This window comes from Carassius auratus, unplaced genomic scaffold (genome assembly GCF_003368295.1).
Source record: "Carassius auratus strain Wakin unplaced genomic scaffold, ASM336829v1 scaf_tig00008197, whole genome shotgun sequence".
Classification (NCBI taxonomy): Eukaryota; Metazoa; Chordata; class Actinopteri; order Cypriniformes; family Cyprinidae; genus Carassius; species Carassius auratus.
The window spans coordinates 6,534-31,723 of record NW_020523919.1 but is presented as its reverse complement, the minus strand read 5'-3'; the positions used below and the strand labels follow the sequence as shown (position 1 = coordinate 31,723).

General features: G+C 41.0%; 1 protein-coding gene across 2 annotated transcripts; it reads right to left on the bottom strand.

Moving 5' to 3' along the window:
- LOC113071816 (interferon-induced GTP-binding protein Mx-like) lies at positions 1 to 25,190 on the bottom strand. 2 transcript variants are annotated; one of them, XM_026245128.1, is made up of 14 exons: positions 24,992 to 25,190; positions 23,802 to 23,998; positions 21,225 to 21,302; positions 20,992 to 21,096; positions 9,759 to 9,913; positions 9,533 to 9,671; positions 7,751 to 7,949; positions 7,127 to 7,205; positions 6,842 to 6,964; positions 1,386 to 1,518; positions 1,118 to 1,261; positions 937 to 1,013; positions 633 to 843; positions 1 to 539 (listed from the first exon to the last, which is right to left on the bottom strand). In XM_026245128.1, exons 1-13 carry the CDS (start codon positions 25,084 to 25,086, stop codon positions 634 to 636), a joined length of 1,734 nt encoding a protein of 577 aa, XP_026100913.1. In that variant the 5' UTR covers positions 25,087 to 25,190; the 3' UTR covers positions 1 to 539; position 633. The 2 variants fall into 2 exon arrangements, 1 of the variants encoding a protein (XP_026100913.1); XR_003280243.1 differs by lacking the exons at positions 1 to 539; positions 633 to 843 and having other exon boundaries at positions 1,118 to 1,247.

Sequence of the window (25,190 nt, the reverse complement as noted above, 5' to 3'; positions counted from 1 at the left end):
TGATTTAAGAAAAACAAATCTGATATCTGATTTGGCTTGGATACGAAGTACAGCATTAGTAAGCAACATTTTAACAATAAAACAGCATAAGATGCAGGTTAATTCAATTGCAAGTTCTAAAAGTTATTCATAATTTAGAAATGGTTACAGGGAGTTTCAGAAATGTAAAATCTAGCAAAATATCAAGACTCAAAGAATCAAAACATTGTCAAAACTAGCAAACCTCCATAGAACAGTTGTCAGATATATTATACAATAATTATTATTGCAGATTTGATGTAATTTCATATAATATCCTCTAGTCAACAGAGCTCTCAAATAAACTCAGCAAGTTCTGCCTGAGCAGCAGTCAGACGATGAAAGCGAGCTCGTAGATCTTGGCGTCTTTTGCTGACATCAGAGTCCTCAAAGAGGAGCTCACTCACATTTGCCCCATCCAATAAACCTAAAATGTCAGTAGACAAGAGCTCAGCAGTTTCCTTCAGCATGAAAAGGGAAATCATCATGGGCAGTTGGTCAGCCATCCTCTGCACTACAATCTGAAAGAAAACAATGAGATATGAGATCTTAAGTTACTTCCAAACACCACAAGGACTGCATTGTAATTTGTTACAGAAACCTAGCATATCTACCTCATAATGTGGCCTCCAGCATATGACTGTACTTGCACTTTTTGTCAAACATAGGTAACTCTTCTTCTGAAAACTTATCATTGGCAATCTCACTCAAGATCTTCAGGAAGATGGGATCTTGACTGTAGATTAAGTTTTCCATTTCAAACTGCTCTGAGATCCGTTGCTCTGCCTTCTCTTGCTGACTTGACAGAATGTTTTCGATTTTACTCTATAGAGACGAGTGAAAGACAGAGTAAAGAAAACTCAATCAAACTGTATTAAAAGTGCACAATATTTGCTATTAATCATGATAAATATATACCACAGTTATGTTTTTAAGGACAGGGTAGTTCCGGAAACAATGATTGACCACGTCAAGTAAATGTTTGAGGGTGATGCCTTCAGGAGAAATGCATAAATCAAGAAACAAACAGCCACATGTGCTAAAATTATTAATGTTATTCAGACTAGAACATCTTTAAACACAAAGTTGTGTGATGTACCTTTCATGCCTCTGAGTAAGTCATTGGCTGGTTCCTTAAGTTTGACCACATGTTTCTGAAGGACAGTCTCAAACACTTTGTAGTTACTGAAGCCAGGCAGTTCCCTCCCTCTGTTTTGCTGGCTCACCGCCTTTGAATCAGAAACTTTTTTGGAAACCAGATGATTTCTTATGAAATGAATTACTCACTTTTTCCATTTTCATTAGAACTTAAAGCAAAACTACAGTGAAATCAAATATATGTTTCTTCAAATTGAAAATACACTCACAGGGTGTCTTTGTACTGTTAAGATGATCATTCCACTCCTTGAATTCAGCACGAAGCTGTGCAAACAAATTTCCCTCCAAAATCAGCTCTCCTGATGATAAGGAGTTGATTTGATCATTGAATCTTTTTAAGGTCTGTGAGGGGAAAAGATTACATTTGTTTTATGATTCTGTTATGTTACCATCAAACAGCAAAATAAATTTTAGACAGTACCATAAACAGAGTATAGCTTGCTAATGCTGTGGTAGTTTTGCAGTACCTAATCTTCAAAATATACATGGTGCCATAATATTTTCCAAACAATTGCACCATAAAGCCTGAGACTTAATATTCTCACATATGTTTGGCTTACTTCCATAGATCGTCTCCCTATTGAAGAGGCAAATGACTCCAAGACCCCCCTCAGTGAACACCCCAAGTGTTTTGTGCAATACTCTGCAAATTCACCAATGATCTATATATTAAGTATAAGTAGTAAGTATAAATAATAAGTAATAAGTGATGATCCAGTTGACTTTTAGAAATGCACTAGCAAACTTCCTTAAGCACTTAACCTCGGGGGAATCCCTACATCCATTTTGAAGTGCATTCTACTTCGTCAAGTAGATGAGGAAAGTTTACATGGACAGGAGGGAGAGAGTCTGCTTTATATTCACGCTATAGACCACAATGCAACACAACTATGACATCATCGAAGAACGTGTTTAATTAATCCCCACCCCAACAACTCTATAATATATTTAAAAAAGAAATTACATTTATAACAGCCCAAGCTTATATATAGAAGGCTACACCACACAAATTTGTAAGGGGAAAAATGTAAACCATATACCAACTCCATATTGGATTCTAAGTGATCAAAGGGTTAGGATGTTCCAATTCAGCACTGTAAAAAAAAAAAGAAAAGTTGTGTCAACTTTAAAAAAATAAGGCAACTTATCGTAAGCACTTTTTAAAATAAACTTTACAAACGGGGTCTAAAGTCCACCCAACTTCAAATAATAACTTAATATCACAAGTTGTCACAACATAAATAAATGGAAGCATTTGGGTAGCAATATTCAATTTGCAATATACTAATTTTCACGCTTTATAAGTTGCAAAATTAAAATTAAAATGTATTACAGAAATGATTAGATATGTCTAACATGTTCAAGCAAAAACTGTGGCAAAATGATCATTGAAATGCTATTTTTCTTTAATGCGTTAACACTCACAGTCAAGACACTTAGGGCCGTTACATAGTCAACACGAGAAATGCAAGCAAGCAACGCAAGCGACACGCTCCCTTTCATAGTGGACGCAAGTGTCACGGGCGATGCGTATATGCAATACAACGCTCACGCAACAGGGGGTAGTAGAGTCGGGTGATATTAGTAGAGTCGGGTCGCGTGATATTCAGATCACAATGGCAACTGAAGAGGAGTGTATTCTGTTGCTGATTTTACATCGGCGACAACAAAGGCAACGCAGAGATGCGTTGACAATGAAACGGCCCTTACAACTGCATTTTCATTCAATGTCCCGCAATGAATGTAGCAAAATTCAATGTGCACATTGAAAATGTATTCCGAGCCGATCGTCTCCGCCCCCTCCCGCCATGTCAATCACTGCGTGAACAAGGCGGGGCTTGCAGAAGGTCAAGAGACTCAAATCTCAAGAAGAGGATTCAAGTGAGATAACATGGACAAGACGGTTGGCCCGTGTTTTGATCATTTCGGTTTATGGCTTCAATATTTCATTTGCACTTGTGGGCGGAGCTGAAAAGCTGCTTTCATTTGATTGGTCGAATCCCTCCACCTTCAGCTCGGTCTTTTCATTCTTTCAGACAGAATAAGAGTCAGTGCGAGTGAAGCACTGTAATGTCTGAAAAATCAGGGTATCTTCCGTCCATTCTAAATCCGTTTTCAATTAAAAAACAGATAACGAAAAGACTCAAAAGGATTCAAGTGAGAGAACATGAATTCAATGAGGAGAAATTGAAAAATGGCTTGTTTTTTCGTTATTCCATTTAGTTTAACAAACGGAAAACAAGATTTTGGCTCGATTTCTCATTTTGTCGTTTGGGGTTTAAAAATAGGTTTATGACTTCAATATTTAATTCACACTTATGGGAGGCGCTGAAACGCTGCTTTCATCTGACTGGTCGAATCGCTCCGCCTTTAACTTGGTCTTTCATTCTTTCAGGCAGAATAAGAGTTTTGTAAGAGTAATATCTGAAACCACAGCTCATTGTTAATTTGCATACTATTTGAAACAGATGTGTCTGGGCACATAATTTGTGCTGCTGTAACTTGCAAATGACCCCTTTAAAATATTTCTAGGTTATAGTATTGTATGAATATTGTCCCACTATAAATACAGTGCAAATAGTTCTGTCTCTTTGGATAAAAGTGAAGTGGAAATAAAAATCAATAATAGACTGAACAGTTCCATGTCTGTAACATTTACCACTCTCATATTTTAAGTCCTAAGGCACCAGGTATGTGTGTGTGTGACATTAATAAATAATTGTAAAAATTAATATAGTTACATTTCTAAATAAAAATAGTAAAATTAGCTCTATGCTTCTCAGTGCTCCTGTAGCCTACCCCAGAGCGCCCTCTCGCGGCTGAATAAATTGGTTCTGAATAAATGTGACTTATAGTCCAGTGCAACTTATGTTTATGTTTCTGTTTTATGTTTCTGTTTTTTTCCTCGTCATGACGTATTTTTGGACTGATGCGACTTATACCGAAAAATACGAATAACATTATTATTATTATTTATTATGAGAGTAATTGACACAGACTAGAACTTTAATGTTCCAAATTCAGCTCAGATCTTCAGACTCGTCTGACTCATGTTGCTGTATAATAACTGGCCAGACTTACGCCCGTTTCACAAATACTCCGTCTGCGGTGCGTATGCGTTGCGTAATTTTTTACGCACCCATGTTAACGGATTCCAGCGTTCACACTGCACGCGGTTTTGGTCTGTCAGTGCGTTCCAGGAGCGGTGCGTCTGCAGCATTGCGGCGATCGTTTACGTACCGAGTCTATTTTTGCTGTGCTGCGTGCGCTGAATTAAAGTGACAGCGCATTGTTCGCGGTAAAAATGAACATGGATTGACACGGAAATGCAGTCATTTCACAATAAATGTTTACTAATTAAAGCCTACTTTGTTTCACACGCAACACATGAGTTTTGGCTTGATTTAAAACAAGAAAAAGAGCAACTTTAGAGAAACAAGGCAACATTATATATGCACTTTTATAGAGGCAGTAAAACAAAGTTATTTAAGACCCGTTGGATTGCGTGTAATAAAGATTTAAATTCAAAAGGCTTAAACCGACACAGATCAGTAGCGGACTGCACACGCGTCCTGTGTGAAAGCACAATGAGATTGCTGCTTCAGCACAACATATGTAATGCACACGGACTGCAGACCCACTGTAGACGGATAATATGTGAAACAGGAGTTACCTTCCCAAAAAATCCTATTTAATTTTATTTCATAAATTTAACTATATGTATTTCCACTTCACTGTTATCCAAGGAGACAGAACTATTTGCACTGTTTTTATCAGTGGGACAATATTTATACAATACAGTACTATATACAACCTAGAAATAATTTAACGGGGTCACTTGCAAGTCGCAGCAGCACGAATTATGTGTCCAGCTACATCTGATTAAAATATTATGCTAATTAACAGTGAGTGTAGTTTAAGACATTACAGTGCTTCACTGCACTGACTCTTATTCTGTCTGGAAGAATGAAAAGACTGAGCTGAAGGTGGAGCGATTCGACCAATCAGATGAAAGCAGCGTTTTAGCTCCGCCCACAGGTGCGAATGAAATATTGAAGCCATAAACTGAAATGATCAAAACGTACACAGGCCAACTGTCTTGTCCATGTTCTCTCACTTAAATCCTCTTCTTGATATTTGAGTCTCTTGACCTTCTGCAAGCCCTGCCTTGTTCACGCTGTGATTGACATGGCGCGAGGGGGCGAAGACGTGATCGGCTCGGAATGCATTTTCAATGTGCACATTGAATTTTGCTACATTCATTGCGGGACATTGAATGAAAATGCAATCGTCAGTGTCTTGACTGTGAGTGTTAATGCATTAAAGAAAAATAGCATTTAAATGATCATTTTGCCACAGTTTTTGCTTGAACATGTTAGACATATCTAATCAATTCTGTAATACATTTTAATTTTAATTTTGCAACTTATAAAGCGTTAAAATTAGTATTCATTTTACATATTAAACTGATGTATGAAATGGCAAATTAAAATTATGTAATTTAATTTTCATTTCCATTTTGCACCAAACTTTGCACAAATGTATTGGAAAATGTAAAGGAAATACAGAAATGCATTTTCATTTTACATATTGCATTGTCATTTTGCATATTACATCCCAAATTAAATATTGCTACCCAAATGCTTCCATTTATTTATGTTGTGACAACTTGTGATATTAAGTTATTATTTGAAATTGGGTGGACTTTTAGTCCACGTTTGTTAAGTTTACTCAAAATAGTGCTTGCGATAAATTGTCTTATTTTTTTGAGGTGAAGCAACTTTTTTTTCTTTTTTTCTTTTTACAGTGAGCCTATTCCAAGGGTTCCCAGTAGTGGGCACTCATGCAACGTAATCAATTAAGTACATCCGAGTAAACGAGATGGTGATTGCTTATTGCATTCTAAACTACCATTAGATGGTGAGGCCACTGCAAGTGTTCGAGTGGCCATACTGCTATTAATCCATATAGCATCATGAGCAATCTTCATAGATCAGTAAAATTCACTCATATTCATTCATTTCATTATCCATAACCTTATATGTAAATAATCGTTATATTTTTTTATATATATATTTTGACTTAACCAGTCCATTTTTAAGATTTTTATTCTTACATTTTATTGTTCTTGTCTTGTTCTTATATATGTATATAGGAAGCATCATTACTAAAAAAAAAATATGTGTGCACTTGGCAATAAGCTCTTTCTACGATTGACACTGAATTTAATTATAACTTTGATTCAAATTATATTTGGGTGGTGCAAGGCATTCACTCAGTTCTCTTTGAAAATGAAGGCTAATAGATTTTAGCAAAAATGCTTTGTAATGTAGCATGAAAGTAAAGAAATGTATATATAGATTCAAAACTATGAAAACGTTTTGTATGAATTTCTATATTTAGTGCAATGATCAAAAATGTACACAAAATTACTGTATCGTAACAACTGTATAAACACTCTATAAAAAAGGTGCTGCACGATGCCATAGAAGAACCTTTTAAAAGCACCTTTTTGGAGAGAGAGTTCTTCTCCCCTAACAGAGAAATACAGGAGGAGGAGAAAATCAGAACAAATAGAGTGGAAATTCAGCTTGAAAACACTAATTCAGAGAAGCAAGCAGATTTGTAGAAGTCATCAGCATGAAGTGATGATGTGAGATCCTACTTGAGTAAGGAAATGTTTGGCTCCCTTAGGGTCTTGTGGAGGTCCGCCCTCACACTCCTTGAGCTCATTCCTTGTGTCCCACAGATGCTTTTTTACCTGCTCATCAAGCTCTGGCAGGGATTTCTGACAAAGATGGGTAAGATTTAATATTAAAGATATTATTTAATATTTAAGATATTAATATTAGTTTAGATTTAATAAGTCTCTCAATTCATCCTGACACAATGTTCACTGTACAACTAATTCATGCTGAGTTTAAAAGACCTGAGAAATTTAGAAACTTACTTTGATATGATCAACAAGTTCCTGAGTAAGTTTGATGGCAAGACATTTAATAGTTGCTTTATCTTCATCCAAGAGGCATCTGTATAAAAAATAATAATAATAATAATAAAAAGTCACTTTTATTTAATATCTTAACCAAAATTAGTGACACAAAACCATAATAAAATTTTTAAGGGTCCATTAGCAGAGACAAAATTTTGCTATGGGGTCAGTGCAAATTCAGTTGTCAACTGCCATTCAGTTTAATGACAAATATGTATGTTTTACATATTTAATGTAAATAAGTGTATTTTTAAAATAATTAATTATTAATTTTAGGGAGTCATTAAACATAATTTTATAATCTTAACTAACTTGTCATAAAATACCAAAATTATCTGATTTTTGGTAAGATTATTCAATTTTTTCGTTTTGGCATATGACATCTGACTTTGACAAATGTTTGAAAATGATGTTTCCAAAATTAAGCTTAAATTATGTTGAAATACTTTGTACTGAAAAAAAATAATAATAATGCATGATACCAAAGTACCAATGGGAAGTTTATTTATGAAATGTTAGTTCAGAGAAGAAAAAGTAACAGCAAACTAAAGGAACAAAAAGTTATTATCTTCTGATGGTAACCTGAAATAATCATGGTTTAGGAAGAAATCTCTCTCCATTTGTGCTGCCTCCTCCAGAGGAATATCATCATCGATCTGCTGTTGTCCTCTACACTTCACCATGATGTAACCTTTGCGGAGAGGAATCACGTTGTTGTTGATAATAGCCAAAGCACTCTTTTCTGTTCCCTTGTCTATGAGATCTGGCTTGGTCAGAATGGCTGTGAGAATGAAAAATAGTTATTTCATATAATGTGTAATCGCTGACAGAAAGAAGATATTTGGTGAGATATTACAAACCGATTCCATAAAAGTTGGGACACTGTACAAATTGTGAATAAAATCAGAATGCAATGATGTGAAAGTTTCAAATTTCAATATTTTATTCAGAATACAACATAGATGACATATCAAATGTTTAAACTGAGAAAATGTATCATTTTAAGGGAAAAATAAGATGATTTTAAATTTCATGGCATCAACACTCAAAAAAGTTGGGACAAGGCCATGTTTACCACTGTGTGGCATCCCCTTTTCTTTTTATAACAGTCTGCAAACATCTGGGGACTGAGGAGAAAAGTTGCTCATCAGGAATAGGAATGTTGTCCCATTCTTGTCTAACACAGACTTCTAGTTGCTCAACTGTCTTCTGTTTTTTTTGTCGCATCTCCCCCTTTATAATGCGCCAAACGTTTTCTATGGGTGAAAGATCTGGACTGCAGATGACCATTTCAGTCCCCGGATCCTTCTTCTACACACCCATGAGGTTGTAATTGATGCAGTATGGTATATGGGGTGGCATTGTCATGTTTGAAAATCCAAGGTCTTCCTTGAAATAGATGACATCGGGATGGGAGCATACAGTATGTTGTTCTGAACTTGGATATACCTTTCAGCATTGATGGTGCCTTTCCAGATGTGTAAGCTGACCATGCCACACGCACTCATGCAACCCCATACCATCAGAGATGCAAGCTTCTGAACTGAGCGCTGATAACACCTTGGGTTGTCTTTGTCCTCTTTAGTCTGGATGACATGTCCCAGTTTTCCAAAAATAACTTCAAATTTTGATTCGTCTGACCACAAAACAGTTTTCCATTCCATTTTAAATGAGCCTTGGCTCAGAGAAAATGCCTGCGCTTTTGGATCATGTTTAGATATGGCTTCTTTTTTGACCTATAGCATTCTATCCAATAACAGTGAATGGAATGGTGGATTGTGTTTACCGACAATGTTTTCTGGAAGTATTCCTGAGCCCATGTTGTGATTTCCATAACAGTAGCATTCCTGTATGTGATGCAGTGCCGTATAAGTCCCTGAAGATCATGGGCATCCAGTATGGTTTTCCAGCCTTGACCCTTACGCACAGAGATTTTTCCAGAGAAAATCCTTTCTGAAATTGCTCCACTATTTTTCGCCGCAGCATTGGGGGAATTGGTGATCCTCTGCCCATCTTGACTTCTCAGAGACACATTCTGACAATTGACCTAATAAGTTTCCAAATGGTCCTCCAGCTGTTCCTTATATGTACATTTAACTTTTCCGGCCTCTTATTGCTACCCGTCCCAGCTTTTTTGAAATGTGTAGCGCTCATGAAATCCAAAATGAGCCAATATTTGGCATGACATTTCAAAATTTCTCACTTTTCAACATTTAATACATTATCTACATTTAATTGTGAATAAAATATACGTTTATGAGATTTGTCAATTATTCCATTCCTTTTTTACTCACAATTTATACAGTGTCCCAACTTTTTTGGAATCAGGTTTGTATTTGTTAAGTGGATAATCTGCTTCATTACCAAGAGTTCTTTTGCCCTCAGGATCAACTTCTTGCGCCATTTTTAATGCTTCTGTTGTTGCAATGTCAATGTTACAGGGGACCACAACCAGGTTTATTGTCTCTTTCTTCTTAATAAATTTAATGATCAAACGTTTGATCTACAAGAAGTAGACATAGTTTTAAAACCAGACTGATAATTAGCTTGATATTAAATATGAAGTCCAAAATCAGATCATACTGCCTACCTGCTCTCCAATGTCATCTGGCTGTCCGTTTAATGGGACTCTGGCGATTCCAGGTAGATCGATCAGTGTGAGGTCACACACACCTGGTGACATGACCTCTAAAGTGATGAGATTATTAGATATTCCTACCCCGCTTCCTGCCAGTTCATTCTGGGCTGTAACACATACACATAATTAACTATAAGAAAAATTTCCTTTAACAGTGTCAACAACGATATTGATCTTCAAGCATTAAAGTTCACCCAAAAATGAAAATTAGGCCATAAATTACTCTCCCTCGAGGCATTCTAGATATATATGAGTCATATAAAAATGTCTTTGATCTTTCAAGCTGTTTGATGGAATTCAGCGGATGTTGCAGTGCTTAAGTCCAAAATAAGTAAAATAAAAAGCATCCAATCATAAAAAACAAAACAAAAAAGTTTCACATGGCTCTAAAAGTGAATAAAGGCCTCGCAAAATGAATTGATGCATTTTTGTAAGAAAAATAACCATATTCAAAACCTAATAATCAATTTAATCTAGCTTGCACTCACTGATGTACATGGAAGCAGCTCCGGGTGGATGACATATGAGGTCGACTTTGCACATTCACCACTCAGAAGTGACAAACACGGAAGCGAAAGGGAGAGATTCAAAACAAAACAACGGTCACTAATTAAAGTACAAAACTAGGATTGTAAAGAAGAATATCGGCAGATTTCAATATAAGCCAAGAGGAGACATGATTTTTACGTTTTGAATATGGATATTTTTATTACAAAAATACATCAATTCTCTACAGGAGGTCTACTGTATGTTCAATCCCTGAAGCAGTGTGACACTTTTTTTTAATGGATGAGCGCTTTTTATTTACTTCTTTTGGACTGAAGCACTGAAACACCCGCTGAGTGCCATCAAACAGTTTGAAAGATCACAGACAACTTTTACTATAACTGATTTGTCGGAAGGAAGATAGTCATATACCATAAAGTCATTTAAAGTTAAATTAAAATTACAAATGACTTCTTGCTTCTTGCGTCACATCAAGGCTGCATCTCATTGCTAGTTTTACTTGATCTCAGTGCTGCGTTCAACACCATAGATCATGACATACTCATAGATTGATTACAAAACTATACAGGTATTCAAGGGCAGGCTGTAAGATGTTCCCTTTCAGTCGGTCACTCTCGACGCCATGTCGGATGACCGACGAATATGGGATATAGACCAATCTACTTCGAGTGTAAACTAAACGAGCCAATGCACATTGGCATGCAATTATTGCATCCAGCTGCCGCTGATCACTGCGTGAGTATAAGAGGGCAGCAGGTGCAATGCATACCAGCTTTTTGTGACACCGACACAGCCTGCTCGTCGCCGAGGGCAGCCCCCTGCATCCGCCCCTGTTCACGCATTGCATCTGCAGCAGCCTCCAAGTGGTGCCATTGAGCTGGGCGCAGGCAGGCTGCCCCTCCCGTCCTGGCCCCCGTCAAACTTGGCGGTGAGCAGAAGAGCAAGAGGCCCTGGGACGGGTGACCCAGAGAGAGGTAGCCGCTTTCTGGGGGCTCTACAGCCCGTACCTCATTGTACCCAAGAAAAGCGGTGGGTTACGACCGATCTTGGTTCTGCGAGTTTTGAATCAGGCCCTCCATCGGCTACAGTTCAAAATGTTGACACAGAAACGCATTTTCAGGTGCGTCCGTCCTCGAGATTGGTTTGCAGCGATCGACCTGAAGGACGTGTACTTTCATGTGTCCATACTTCCGCGCCACAGACCTTTTCTGCGGTTTGCGTTCGAAGGACTAGCATATCAGTACAAGGTCCTGCCCTTCCGGCTGTCCCAGTCTCCCTGTGTCGTCACGGAGGCAGCTTTCGTTCCTCTCAGAGAGCAGAGTGTTCGCATTCTCAACTACTTAGACGATTGGCTGATACTAGCACAGTCTCGAGATCAGTTGTGCGAGCACAGGGATGTGGTGCTCTGGCACCTGAGCCTGTTGGGCCTTCAGGTCAGCGGGGAAAAGAGCAAACTCTCACCATTGCAGAGGATCTCTTTTCTCGGTATGGAGTTGGATTCGGTCGAACAGACAGCACGCCTCACAGAGGAACGTGCGCGGTCGGTGCTAGCCTGCTTGAATACGTTCAAGAGCAGGACAGCGGTCTGACTGAAACTCTTTCAGAGGCTCCTGGGGCATATGGTGGCCACAGCGGCACTTACACCGCTCGGCCTATTACATATGAGACCGCTCCAGCACTGGCTTTATGGCCGAGTCCTGAGGTGGGCGTGGAAGCGCGGCACTCACCGGGTCCAAGTTACACCGGCCTGTCACCAAACCCTCACTCCGTGGTCAGATCTGACATTCCTTTGGGCAGGGGTGCCCCTAGAGCAGATCTCCAGGCATGCTGTGGTTTACACGCATGCCTCCACCACCGGTTGGGGGGCCACGTACAACGGGCATGCAGTCTCAGGGGTTTGGACGGGCCCGCAGCTGCAGTGGCACATCAATTGCCTAGAGTTGCTAGCAGTACACCTTGCCCTGAACCGTCTCAAAGGTCTCTTACGAGGCAAGCATGTGCTGGTCCGATTGGACAACACTGCGACTGTTGCGTACATCAACCGCCAAGGTGGTCTGCGCTCTCGTCGCATCTCGCAACTCGCCCGCCACCTCCTCCTTTGGAGTCAGAAGGTTCTGAGGTCACTTCGTGCCGTTCACATTCCAGGCCTGCTCAGTCGTACAGCCGACGAGCTGTCTTGAGCAATGCTCCCAGGAGAATGGCGACTCCATCCCCTGACGGTCCAGCTGATTTGGAGGCGGTTCAGAGCCACTCAGGTAGACCTGTTTGCTGCTCCAGAGACCTCTCACTGCCAGGTTTTCTACTCCCTGACCGAGGGAACTCTCGGCACGGACGCACTGGCACACAGCTGGTCGCGGGGCCTACGCAGGTATGCGTTTCCCCCAGTGAGCCTTCTCGCACAGACTTTGTGCAAAGTCCGGGAGGACGAGGAGCAAGTCTTGCTAGTAGTGCCATATTGGCCTACTCGGACCTGGTTCCCCAAACTAGTGCTCCTCTTGACAGCCCCTCCTTGGCCAGTTCCTCTGAGGAGGGATTTACTGACTCAGAGATGGGGCACCATTTGGCACCCGCGTCCAGATCTTTGGAAACTCCATGTTTGGTCCCTGGACAGGACGCGGAGGTTCTAGGTGACCTACCCCAAGAGGTAGTTAACACCATCACTTCGGCAAGAGCACCGTCTACGAGACACGCCTATGCCTTGAAGTGGAACCTATTCGTTGAGTGGTGTTCTTCTCGCCGAGAAGACCCCCGAAGATGCCCGATTGCGGTCGTGCTATCCTTTCTGCAGCAAGGGTTGGAGCGAAGGCTGTCTCCCTCCACCCTCAAAGTCCAGGTTGCCGCTATTGCTGCGTACCATGACCCTGTGAATGGGAAGTCTTTGGGTAAGCATGACCTCATCATCAGGTTCCTTAGAGGGGCCAGGAGGTTAAATCCATCCCGGCCCCCCTGTATACCCTCTTGGGACCTGTCTCTAGTGCTTAAATCACTACAGGAGGCCCCATTCGAGCCTTTGCATTCAGTTGAGCTAAAGTTTCTTTCATTGAAAACTGTGCTCCTGCTTGCACTGGCCTCCATCAAGAGGGTAGGGGACCTGCATGCATTCTCGGTCGACGATTCGTGCCTAGAGTTCGGGCCGGCTGACTCCCAGGTAATCCTGAGGCCCCGGCCTGGCTACGTGCCCAAGGTTCCCACTACACCCTTCAAAGACCAAGTGGTGAACCTGCAAGCGCTGCCCCTGGAGGAGGCAGACCCAGCCCTGGCTTTGCTTTGTCCTGTTCGAGCATTAAGGTGCTACGTGGACCGGACGCAAAGCTTCAGGACCTCAGACCAGCTCTTTGTCTGTTACGGAGGCCGGCAGAAGGGGAATGCCGTCTCTAAGAAGAGGATGCTCACTCAACTAGAAGTGTTGCATCCTCCTGGGCGCTGGCTCGTGGCGCCTCGCTGACAGATATTTGTAGAGCTGCGGGCTGGGCGATCCCCTAACACGTTCGCTAGGTTCTATAGCCTTCGTGTAGAGCCGGTATCCTCCTGTGTTCTCACCTCAAACGGGTAGTGGCACTGAGAGGCCCCGGTTAGTGTCGGCTTGCTAAAACTGCTCCAGAGTGTCCGTACTGTAGACCATGTCGAGATCCTCCATCCCCTAGGCAGCTGGACGCAGCAGAACGTCCGGCGCCAGGCCTTCATGATGAATCCGTGAGAACCATGGAAGGCTGGGCTCCATATTGAGACCTAAGCGGTACTCGTATGTGTATAGTCCACGGTATAGCCTTAGAGGCCGTGTTTCCCCGGCAGACTTCTGCCTTACCAAGAGGGTTTTAATCACCTCAGATTTCTCCGTATACTCCTAAACGGATGCTATATGTGTATTGGCCTCCGAGACCTCCTTCGGGAAGGATGGGGCTTCCGCAGCGTCCCGGCTCCAAGCGGACCGGGTACGTTTTCCCAGTGTTATCCAATCTCACCCAGTGAGGTAGTGCTTTGACAATGGTGAGTGGAGCTACTTGTTCTGAGCCCCGGCCTACACCTAATAGGGGCGCAGGCGGCTCGCACAGGGCACTGGAAGGGGCAGCACCCATGGCGCTTTGATAGGGATCCCATATTCGTCGGTCATCCGACGTGGCGTCGAGAGTGACCGACTGAAAGGGAACGTCTCGGTTACGTATGGTAACCCTCGTTCCCTGAAGGAGGGAACGGAGACGCCACGTCCCGTCGCCATGGTTGCTGTACCGCCACTGAGCTGCCGGGTTCCCGGCTCGGCTCCTCAGCGAAAAACTGGTATGCATTGCACCTGCTGCCCTCTTATACTCACGCAGTGATCAGCGGCAGCTGGATGCAATAATTGCATGCCAATGTGCATTGGCTCGTTTAGTTTACACTCGAAGTAGATTGGTCTATCGAAGCGATATCCCATATTCGTCGGTCATCCGACGTGGCGTCTCCGTTCCCTCCTTCAGGGAACGAGGGTTACCATACGTAACCGAGACGTTTTAGATCCTACCTGTCTGAACGCTACCATTTTGTTTATTTAAATGGGGAGTCATCTCATTTATCACCAGTAAAATATGGAGTGCCATAAGGATCCGTCCTAGGTCCCCTTCTATTTTCAATATACATGTTGCCCCTTTGTAATATTATTGGTAATATTATTAGTTTCCACTGTTATGCTGATGATACTCAGCTATATTATCTCAACGAGACCAGATGAAACTTCTAAATTATTTAAGCTAACAGAGTTTGTTAAAACTGTAAAAGATTGGATGGCCAATAATTTTCTCCTATTAAATTTGGATAAGATAATGATTAATTATTGGACCAGAAAACTGTACACAGAATCTAGTAGACTACAGTTTGCAACTAGACGGATGTACTGTTACTTCTCTACAGTCAAAAATCTGGGTGTTACATTAGACAGCAACTTGTCTTTTGAAAACCATATTTCCCATGTTACGAAACATTATCAGTTCCTGATGCAGAAAAGCTAGTTCATGCATTCATGACCTCTAGACTGGACTATTGTAATGCACTTCTAGTCTGACCTGCGTCTTCAATAAACAAGCTACAGGTAGTCCAAAATGCAGCAGCTAGAGTCCTTACCAGGTCAAGAAAATATGATCCTATTTCCCCAATTCTACACTCTCTGCACTGGCTACGTATGAAGTTCCGTATCAGTTACAAATTATCATTACATACCTATAAGGCCCTATATGGTTTAGCTCCTGTGTACCTAATTACCAAGTGAGACATGTTCCTGGGACAACATCATTGTTGACCCTGGAACAACATTGTGATTAACCAATCAGATTTGAAGAACCAGTTTATAGATTTTGTGAAGTTTATGCTTAAAATCAGTGTTTGGTGCTTGTACATCAGTGTCATTCATCTATCATTTCCTCTGATTTTAGGGATTACTCATGGTTAAGGTTAGGTTTAGGTGTAGGGATATGGTTAAGAATATATTTTTGGAGTAAAATGTTGTTCCAGGGTCAACAAAATATGTTGACCTAGGAACACATCGGACTTGGCAAAATCAGGACGTGCTACCTAACTAGTCTTCTACCACTGTCAGGTATTGGTAAGGGAGGAACTCAGGTGCAGACAGGGATTCTCAAACAAAGGGTTTATTACAAAAAGGGGAAAACAAAAACCCACGAGGGGGAAAACACTGACTAGGGAAATACAAAATAACTAAACAGGACTGAGTTAACGGGATAAACAAAGACTCAAAGCACGGGAACACTAACTATAAACAAACACTCACAGAAATACAAAACACTTCTTCAGGAACAGGTACAATCACAAATGATGAACAAATCTCAATGAACCGACGCAAGACAGAGCACACTAGGAAAGCTAAATAGAGGGAACAATCAAGACACGACAGGTGGCACAGATGGGACAATCAAGACACGACTAGGTTAACAAGGGGGGCGGGGCAAGGGAACGAGACAACACAAGCACATGGCCCAAAGGCAAGGCCATGTGCTTGTACACAAAACATGGGTCTGTCATGATCCTGCCTCAAGACTAGGAAAAATCAAGGACACGAGGGCAGAATCATGACAGAACCCCTCCCTTAAGGAGCGGCTTCCAGACGCTCCTCAAGGGAACATCAAACACGGGACACGACTGACATGACAGACTGGGACACAGATACAAACCAACAGGACATGACAAATAACAACAAAGGCAAACATGAGTACACAACGGCAGGGTTGGGGTGACAAATCAAAAAAAAACAAACAGGGAAGGGGAGGGGGCGGGACCACAAAGTTCATGGGGGACAGACCAGGGCGGGTGGGTGGGGTAGGAATCTTAGGAGGACAGGACAAAGGCTGACGACGGGGGGTACGGGCAGGTCTGGGTGGTGAGGGGCGGGGAGGGGTCTCGGAACAACTGACCGGGGGCATGACGGGAGCAGACAAGGGACGCGGGGCAACACTTACGGGACGCGGGGCAAGACTTACGGGACGCGGGGCAAGACTTACGGGACGCGGGGAGACGACATCTACTGGACACGGGGGGACAACATCTACTGGACACGGGGGGACAACAGGACACGGGACACCTACGGGACACGGGGCCACATCGACGGGACACGGGGCCACATCGACGGGACACGGGGCCACATCAACGGGACACGGGGACACATCAACGGGACGTGGGAGACAACGGCTGGACACTTAGGACTTCTGGGGACAGGGTCAGGGGACAAAACAGGACTGACGGGGACTTCTAAAATTTGGACAAGACGGGACAAATAATCAGAAAAGGCTTTAGCAGCAAGGATAATAGGCATCTCCTTATGAGAAGAGACTGACTGTACAAGAGTCTTTGCTGCAGAGTCGGCCGCGGCTCTCTCCTCCGCTCTCACGACTGCAGCTCTCTTCTTTGCCGGCTCGGGCACGCTCACCGCTGCTGGCTCGGGCACGCTCACCGCTGCTGGCTCGGGCACGCCCACCGCTGCTGGCTCGGGCACGCCCACCGCTGCTGGCTCGGGCACGCCCACCGCTGCTGGCTCGGGCACGCCAGCTCTCTCCGCTGCTGGCACGGGCACGCCAGCGCTCACCGCTGCTGGCACGGGCACGCCAGCTCTCTCCGCTGCTGGCACGGGCACGCCAGCGCTCACCGCTGCTGGCACGGGCACGCCAGCTCTCTCCGCTGCTGGCACGGGCACGCCAGCGCTCACCGCTGCTGGCTCAGGCACGCTCACCGCTGCTGGCTCGGGAGGAGACAGGGTCACAGGACCGGCAGGCCCCTTCTTCTTCCTCTTCCTCCTCGGGCGCGGTGCAGAGGCTACAGCTGGGTCAGAGGCGGGTTGGGGGAGTTTGGTCTCGGACAGGGCAGACTCGGACGCCGAAGACTCTGAAGCCGACTCCCATGAAAACCGTCTCCCTCGCTTGTTGGGGAGACTGAAGGTAGTGGGAGGTGCCTCAGGACTCTGGGGGGGACTTGCCTGATCCCCCAGGGTTGCCACGGCCAGGACACGACCCTCTGGGACCGTGGGCAGCTGGGTAGGTGGGGACCTCTGGGGCTCCTCCTCTCGCCCGCTCGCTCCGGAACGACCTCCCCTGGTCCCCCGGAACACCACAAGGCGAGAGCCCTCAAAACAATCTCGCTGGCCGGCTGATGCCATCCAGCATTGCCTCCTGTCTGCTGAGTTCCATTGGGGTCGGTTCATTCTGTCAGGTATTGGTAAGGGAGGAACTCAGGTGCAGACAGGGATTCTCAAACAAAGGGTTTATTACAAAAAGGGGAAAACAAAAACCCACGAGGGGGAAAACACTGACTAGGGAAATACAAAATAACTAAACAGGACTGAGTTAACGGGATAAACAAAGACTCAAAGCACGGGAACACTAACTATAAACAAACACTCACAGAAATACAAAACACTTCTTCAGGAACAGGTACAATCACAAATGATGAACAAATCTCAATGAACCGACGCAAGACAGAGCACACTAGGAAAGCTAAATAGAGGGAACAATCAAGACACGACAGGTGGCACAGATGGGACAATCAAGACACGACTAGGTTAACAAGGGGGGCGGGGCAAGGGAACGAGACAACACAAGCACATGGCCCAAAGGCAAGGCCATGTGCTTGTACACAAAACATGGGTCTGTCATGATCCTGCCTCAAGACTAGGAAAAATCAAGGACACGAGGGCAGAATCATGACAACCACGTTACAGTCCATCACGCTCACAAAACACTGGACTTTTGGTAGTTCCTAGGATAGCAAAGTCTTTACAAACAGTAGGCTAAATGTTCAACATAAAGATATTTTGTGTTGAAAAAGAAAAATGTTGTAAAGGCTGGAAGAACCTGAGATAGACAACATAAACTCAACGTATTAATCAACATACATTTAGCTGAGAGAATGTCATGTTATGGACAAGCTCTGCATTTCATTTGGAAGGGCTCACTTCTATGCCCTAATCCCTACAAAGGGTTTAATCTTCGGAGTGAGAGCTTCAAAGGGTTGAAGGGTGTAGGGGACCAAACAACTGTTTCTTGAATTCCACCTCTGTGTCATTATCATGATGTGCCCACATGGAGGCGCTGTCATCATGCAAAGAATCTGTGCAAAAGATCATGGGAGTCCGAAGTGTCCATCAGTTGTACCCTTCGAAAATGTTCTTTTAAGTGGCCAGCTTTTAATGCAATTCAATGGGCGACATATACAATATTGTTCAAAATAATAGCAGTACAATGTGACTAACCAGAATAATCAAGGTTTTTAGTATATTTTTTATTGCTACGTGGCAAACAAGTTACCAGTAGGTTCAGTAGATTGTCAGAAAACAAACAAGACCCAGCATTCATGATATGCACGCTCTTAAGGCTGTGCAATTGGGCAATTCGTTTCTTTAATTCTTTAACAACATTCCACAATTCATTCACATTTCTTGGTTTTGCTTCAGAAACAGCATTTTTGATATCACCCCACAAGTTCTCAATTGGATTAAGGTCTGGAGATTGGGCTGGCCACTCCATAACATTAATTTTGTTGGTTTGGAACCAAGACTTTGCCCGTTTACTAGTGTGTTTTGGGTAATTGTCTTGTTGAAACAACCATTTCAAGGGCATGTCCTCTTCAGCATAGGGCAACATGACCTCTTCAAGTATTTTAACATATGCAAACTGATCCATGATCCCTGGTATGCGATAAATAGGCCCAACACCATAGTAGGAGAAACATGCCCATATCATGATGCTTGCACCTCCATGCTTCACTGTCTTCACTGTGTACTGTGGCTTGAATTCAGAGTTTGGGGGTCGTCTCACAAACTGCCTGTGGCCCTTGGACCCAAAAAGAACAATTTTAATCTCATCAGTCCACAAAATGTTCCTCCATTTCTCTTTAGGCCAGTTGATGTGTTCTTTGGCAAATTGTAACCTCTTCTGCACATGCCTTTTTTTAACAGAGGGACTTTGCGGGGGATTCTTGAAAATAGATTAGCTTCACACAGACGTCTTCTAACTGTCACAGTACTTACAGGTAACTCCAGACTGTCTTTGATCATCCTGGAGGTGATCATTGGCTGAGCCTTTGCCATTCTGGTTATTCTTCTATCCATTTTGATGGTTGTCTTCCGTTTTCTTCCACGTCTCTCTGGTTTTGCTCTCCATTTTAAGGCATTGGAGATCATTTTAGCTGAACAGCCTATCATTTTTTGCACCTCTTTATAGGTTTTCCCCTCTCTAATCAACTTTTTAATCAAAGTACGCTGTTCTTCTGAACAATGTCTTGAACGACCCATTTTCCTCAGCTTTCAAATGCATGTTCAACAAGTGTTGGCTTCATCCTTAAATAGGGGCCACCTGATTCACACCTGTTTCTTCACAAAATTGATGACCTCAGTGATTGAATGCCACACTGCTATTTTTTTTAACACACCCCTTTCAACTAATTCAACTAATTGCCCAATTGCACAGCCTTAAGAGCGTGCATATCATGAATGCTGGGTCTCATTTGTTTTCTGAGAACCTACTGAACCTACTGGTAACTTGTTTGCCACGTAGCAATAAAAAAATATACAAAAAACCTTGATTATTCTGGTTAGTCACATTGTACTGCTATTATTTTGAACAATACTGTACCCTGTTTGGAACGCACCGCTTGTTTCTGTGTTTTCCTGTCTTCTGTTCTGCTTTTAGTTCCTGTGAGCCCATATTTGGTTCCTGGCCATGTTTAGTTAACAACCATCACCTGTGTCACTAAATTATCCTCATTTGTCTATGTATTTAAGTTGCTTCTTCACAAACACTCATTGTCCAGTCACTGTTTACATAGATGTGTTTTTCCTGCTGTTTGAGTTATCTCTTGTGTAGATTATTGTGATTAAACTTTGTTTTGGAATTTATTTATCTTCATTGCGTCTTCTTCAACACATCGAGAGAAGATGTAGAAAAGCATTTTTGCCTATTCTTCCCTCACATTTGCCCCCACCCCAAGTGTAAACTCCCCATGTCCAGTCCTTGATCAATGCAAATTCCAAATGTTAGTTCCTGCCTCCATTTGTTTTTGTTTTTTCTCCAAGCAAGAAACGTTTAAATGGTTAAATGGTGATATTTGTGTTCTGTATTTGCGCAAATGTATGAGATTTGTGTAATTTTTTAATTATTCAAATATCACACTAGCTGTAAGCTCTGAAACATGCAGTTTTACTAACCTTTTACAACATAACCTCCAACTAAAGAAGGATCTACAAATTCAAATCTCCTCTCATTGCGAGTTGACCATGCTGCTTGTCCTCTTGCCTGTTGGCTGGCAGGACCTGGAATATGGTTAAAATTTTGAGCCCATTTCATGAAACCCCTCAAGTTAAGAAAAGTGATTGCAAGCAGTTTTACTAATCTTATGCAACTGTTCAATGTTGAATCCATAAATCGGTTTTCTTCTTACGGTAAGTTAAAACAGCCTTCCAGTTGACTCCAGTTACCTTCTTCAGCCTCAGCTCTAATGGACATCTGGTCACAATTCCTATCAAACACAATGAGTTAGCATTCAAATAAAACTAGCAGTGGAAAATTACTGAACAAGTGCTTTATATATTAAAATTTTCATTCAAAATAAATTTACACTTAGTGAGGTACTGATAATTGATGCATATAGGCTGCTGTCACTTTAAGACCAAATGCACAGATTAATTTATAATGTCACCCATCCAATTTCTTATTGTTTATATTCACTTTATATTCAGAATTTTTGGGCACAATTGTCTGTTCAAGCACAAGGAAAGTGAACTGAATTCTTTGCCATAATCTTTATTCTTTTGCCTCTTTTGAGCTTCAATGGTTGAAAATCACTTGAAAGGTTAAAATCTGCACGACTACACATGAAAATGATAATCTCACTGTATTATGGTTAAACTTTGCAATCAATCCACAAATTGCATGCATGCTGAACTGTGGGGCCTTGTTCCATTCAAATCATGGATCAACTGCAATTGCACCACTTCTTAAAATTGTGGGGTTATAGTTGGTGCCAAATGGGTTGGTTTGAGCATTACAACAGGGCTATGCAGGAAAGTCTTTCTGAACATGCATACAGGGTACAGCAGGAAAGGAACCATCTGGGTGTCACTCCTGTCGATTTAAAACAGGTAACTGTTGTTAGTGGGCACATGCAGTCAGGCAGTAGATCAAAACACTGTCTGATGAATTCTTGGTTTCCGCTGGAACATGAATGGTAGGGTTTTCCTCCAGGACAGGTTTGGGAACAACTGAGGTTTCACTGTGGTGAAACAGGACATTACAGCAACATCAATGTATAGCTGACAAGTCTGCAGCAACTGTGCAATGGTGTCATGTGATGCTGCAACTTGGTATATAAAAAATAAAGAGAAAATTTTCTATGATTAAGACTTAGTATAATGAGATACTTTCAGTATCTCTCAGTAATGAATGACTTCGTTTCTCACAATGAGAAACTTACTCATAATAATGTTCACATCTCACAATAATGTGAACATTTCTAGTTATGACTTGGAATTCATAATCAGAAACTTATCATAATTACTTAATATATACATGTACAAAGCAACAGACTAGATGTGTGTGATACTAGCATGCAGGGCTGGCCCAGGCTCTGTTGGTCCCCTAGGCGAGATTTTAAATTTCCGCCCCCCAATAAAAAAAGGGAAAAAAACTGAAAATGCAGATTTTTCTAAACTTTAATATAATATAACAAACATAAATACTGATAACTATTTCAAAATACTGCATAAACATCACAGGCTAGTACACAGATGTTAACTTATGATTTTTATCTTGATTTTTTTTTTTTTTTTTTTTTGGAAATGTTACTTTAAGAGCAGATAAATGGCAAAACTATTTATCTATTTACTATAGTGTTGCAATACGATGTATATATATATATATATATATATATATATATATATATATATATATAAATATATATATATGTTTTTTTTATTATTATTATTTTGCACACAAAAAAAAAACATATAAATTTACAAAAATTTTCTCCCCCGAGTTACATCTTCAGCCACTTTGGAGAGTACCCAATAATGTATTGGACTGAATCAGCGTTGTTTACATTCAGTGGGAAAGGACACGCATGAGAGTAATCTGCGTAAAAAACATTGTTTTCACTTAGGGGAAACATGCATATTTTCTTTGCCCAAAAAAAAGTTTCTCGTAGCATTACAAAACTGAAGTTGAGCAATCTGATGTCACATGGACTGTTTTACCGATGTATTTACTATGTTTCTGGACCTGTGAACACTTCATTTGCATTGCGGTCTATGAAAGATCAGATAGCTCTCTCTCAAAATATCTTAATTTGTGTTCCAAAGATGAACAAAGGTCTTGTGGGTTTGGAACGACATTAAAGTGGATAATTAATGAAAGAATTCTCCTTTGGGGGTGAACTAAACCTTTAATACCAGCTAAATCTGACCCTTTTTTTAACATTACTCAAAATTCTAATAAAACTAAACATTTTAGAGGATTGTTTATTGCCACATTGGTTCTATGAATAACTTGATCTCATCCAAAGTGTCTGATTTCTGATATTACATTTGTACTAGACAAGTGTGAAATTAATGTGTAATAATTAAATAATAAATAGGATTATATATTATAAAGTATGATTGGAAAAATAAGAATACATTTTACCTAAATATTTTTCAAACAAGTTTTACATAATAAGAATAAATTTGTAAATAAAATAAATTTTAGCTCCAACTCAAATTAAACACACTTGAAGCAGCTGACTAAGGTCTTCAGAAACATGCAGGCTGGTATGGTGAAGCTGGTTGGAGCTAAATTCTGTTGGACATCACATCACTGTAGTTACTTAGTAGTTTCTGCATTGGAGATAGTAGAACAGAAAAGTTGATGGTGTGAATGCACAACTGCATTTGCTGCTAAAGTTTGCTGACACGCAACTCACACTTGCAGTGTTAAACAGGTGTGATAGCAGAAATAACAAAATGAGAGTAAAACCAGTCCTCACCGCTCCCTCTTGGTAATGCAACTCCAGACAGTGCTTCCAACACAGAGCTTTTTCCAGAACTCTGGTCCCCGATGACCACAATAGTCGGTAACGCCAAGTCCTTCTGAATGCCAACTGACCGCAGAGTGTCAATCACATCAATATATGGACGAACGTTCTCCTCTAAATGACTGTGAACCTCTCCCCTCATGTTGCGACTATAAAGATGAAAATGTAAATATTATTTGTAGAGCATCACTTTTGGCACTATATTATTTAGCCTAATTCAGTTTATGTCCTTATATATACACTTTCTCTTATATATTTTAATCCATTGACAAGTCCCCAACAGTAAAACTGACAGCCAATCAAAATCCATCCTGCCTTAAAAAGCTTCAGCATTTAAAGCAAATGACAAAACCAGTATGAACAGTACATTACAGTATGAAGTTATCATGATTGTTATTATATATTCTACATTTTGGTTAGTATAAGATAAAAGTATTTACTGTAACTGTGACACAACTCCAGCTCACCAACACACTCTGAATTCACTCACTTTCATTTTATTTACTGTTTGCTGATAGTATACACAACTGCCCTGCACTAACATACAGTCAAACCAAACATTGTTCAGAAACCAGATATCATTTTTAGTCAGTGCAGGACATTATAGTTTGTTTACGTAAGTGAGAATAGCAAAAAAGGTAAACTTCATACAGCGGACTGCCAGTAAAATTCATAAAAAAAAATAAATAAAAAAAATGGGACAAAATATATTCAGACACTTTGGCCTGACCATGGATTGTTTTTTTGTTTTTAGAGTTTTTTTTGTTTTTTATACAACAGACTGAAAAAAATTAAGAATTGCTTGGTAATTGGTTGACAACTCACAGCTATTTAATCTAATTTATTACATACCTTTCTATCAAAGTTATCTGACGTAAGATTAATTTGTTCTGAAAGTTTAACTCTGGATTGTGTTATATTTTATAATCATTTTCTAAACTATAGCAAATTAACTGATAATGTGAGAATGTTTAAGGTGTCTGAATAAATTTTGGTTTGACTGTACTTTCTAATTGTTTTCTTTTATCTAGAGCTCATAACAAAATAAATAAATAATAAATAAAAAGCCAGGCTTCTAATAACTTAAATATTTATCTTTAAAAAAATTATATAATTAAATAAAAAATAAAATATATACTAACCTTTCATTTTGAGAAGCATCACTATCTTCATCACTATCTTCATCAACATGAGCAGTACTTTGAGTTGAAGATGAGATAATGCCTGAGCTGAACATTTTGTTGATTTAACCTGAACTCAATATTTTTTAGAAAATGAAAGAGAGAAAGAAAATAAAAAGATAGTTCTAAAGATGTCCTCGATAATATCCTTCCTTTTGAA

What these genes read in the sequence shown, in the direction of transcription:
- LOC113071816 (XM_026245128.1), bottom strand. Translation starts at nt 25,086, where the DNA reads ATGTTCAGCTCAGGCATTATCTCATCTTCAACTCAAAGTACTGCTCAT. An exon ending in GATGCTTCTCAAAATGAAAG is followed by an intron (nt 23,999 to 24,991) that starts GTTAGTATATAT and finishes TCATCTTTATAG; the next exon opens with TCGCAACATGAGGGGAGAGG. An exon ending in TGCATTACCAAGAGGGAGCG is followed by an intron (nt 21,303 to 23,801) that starts GTGAGGACTGGT and finishes TGTGTTTGATAG; the next exon opens with GAATTGTGACCAGATGTCCA.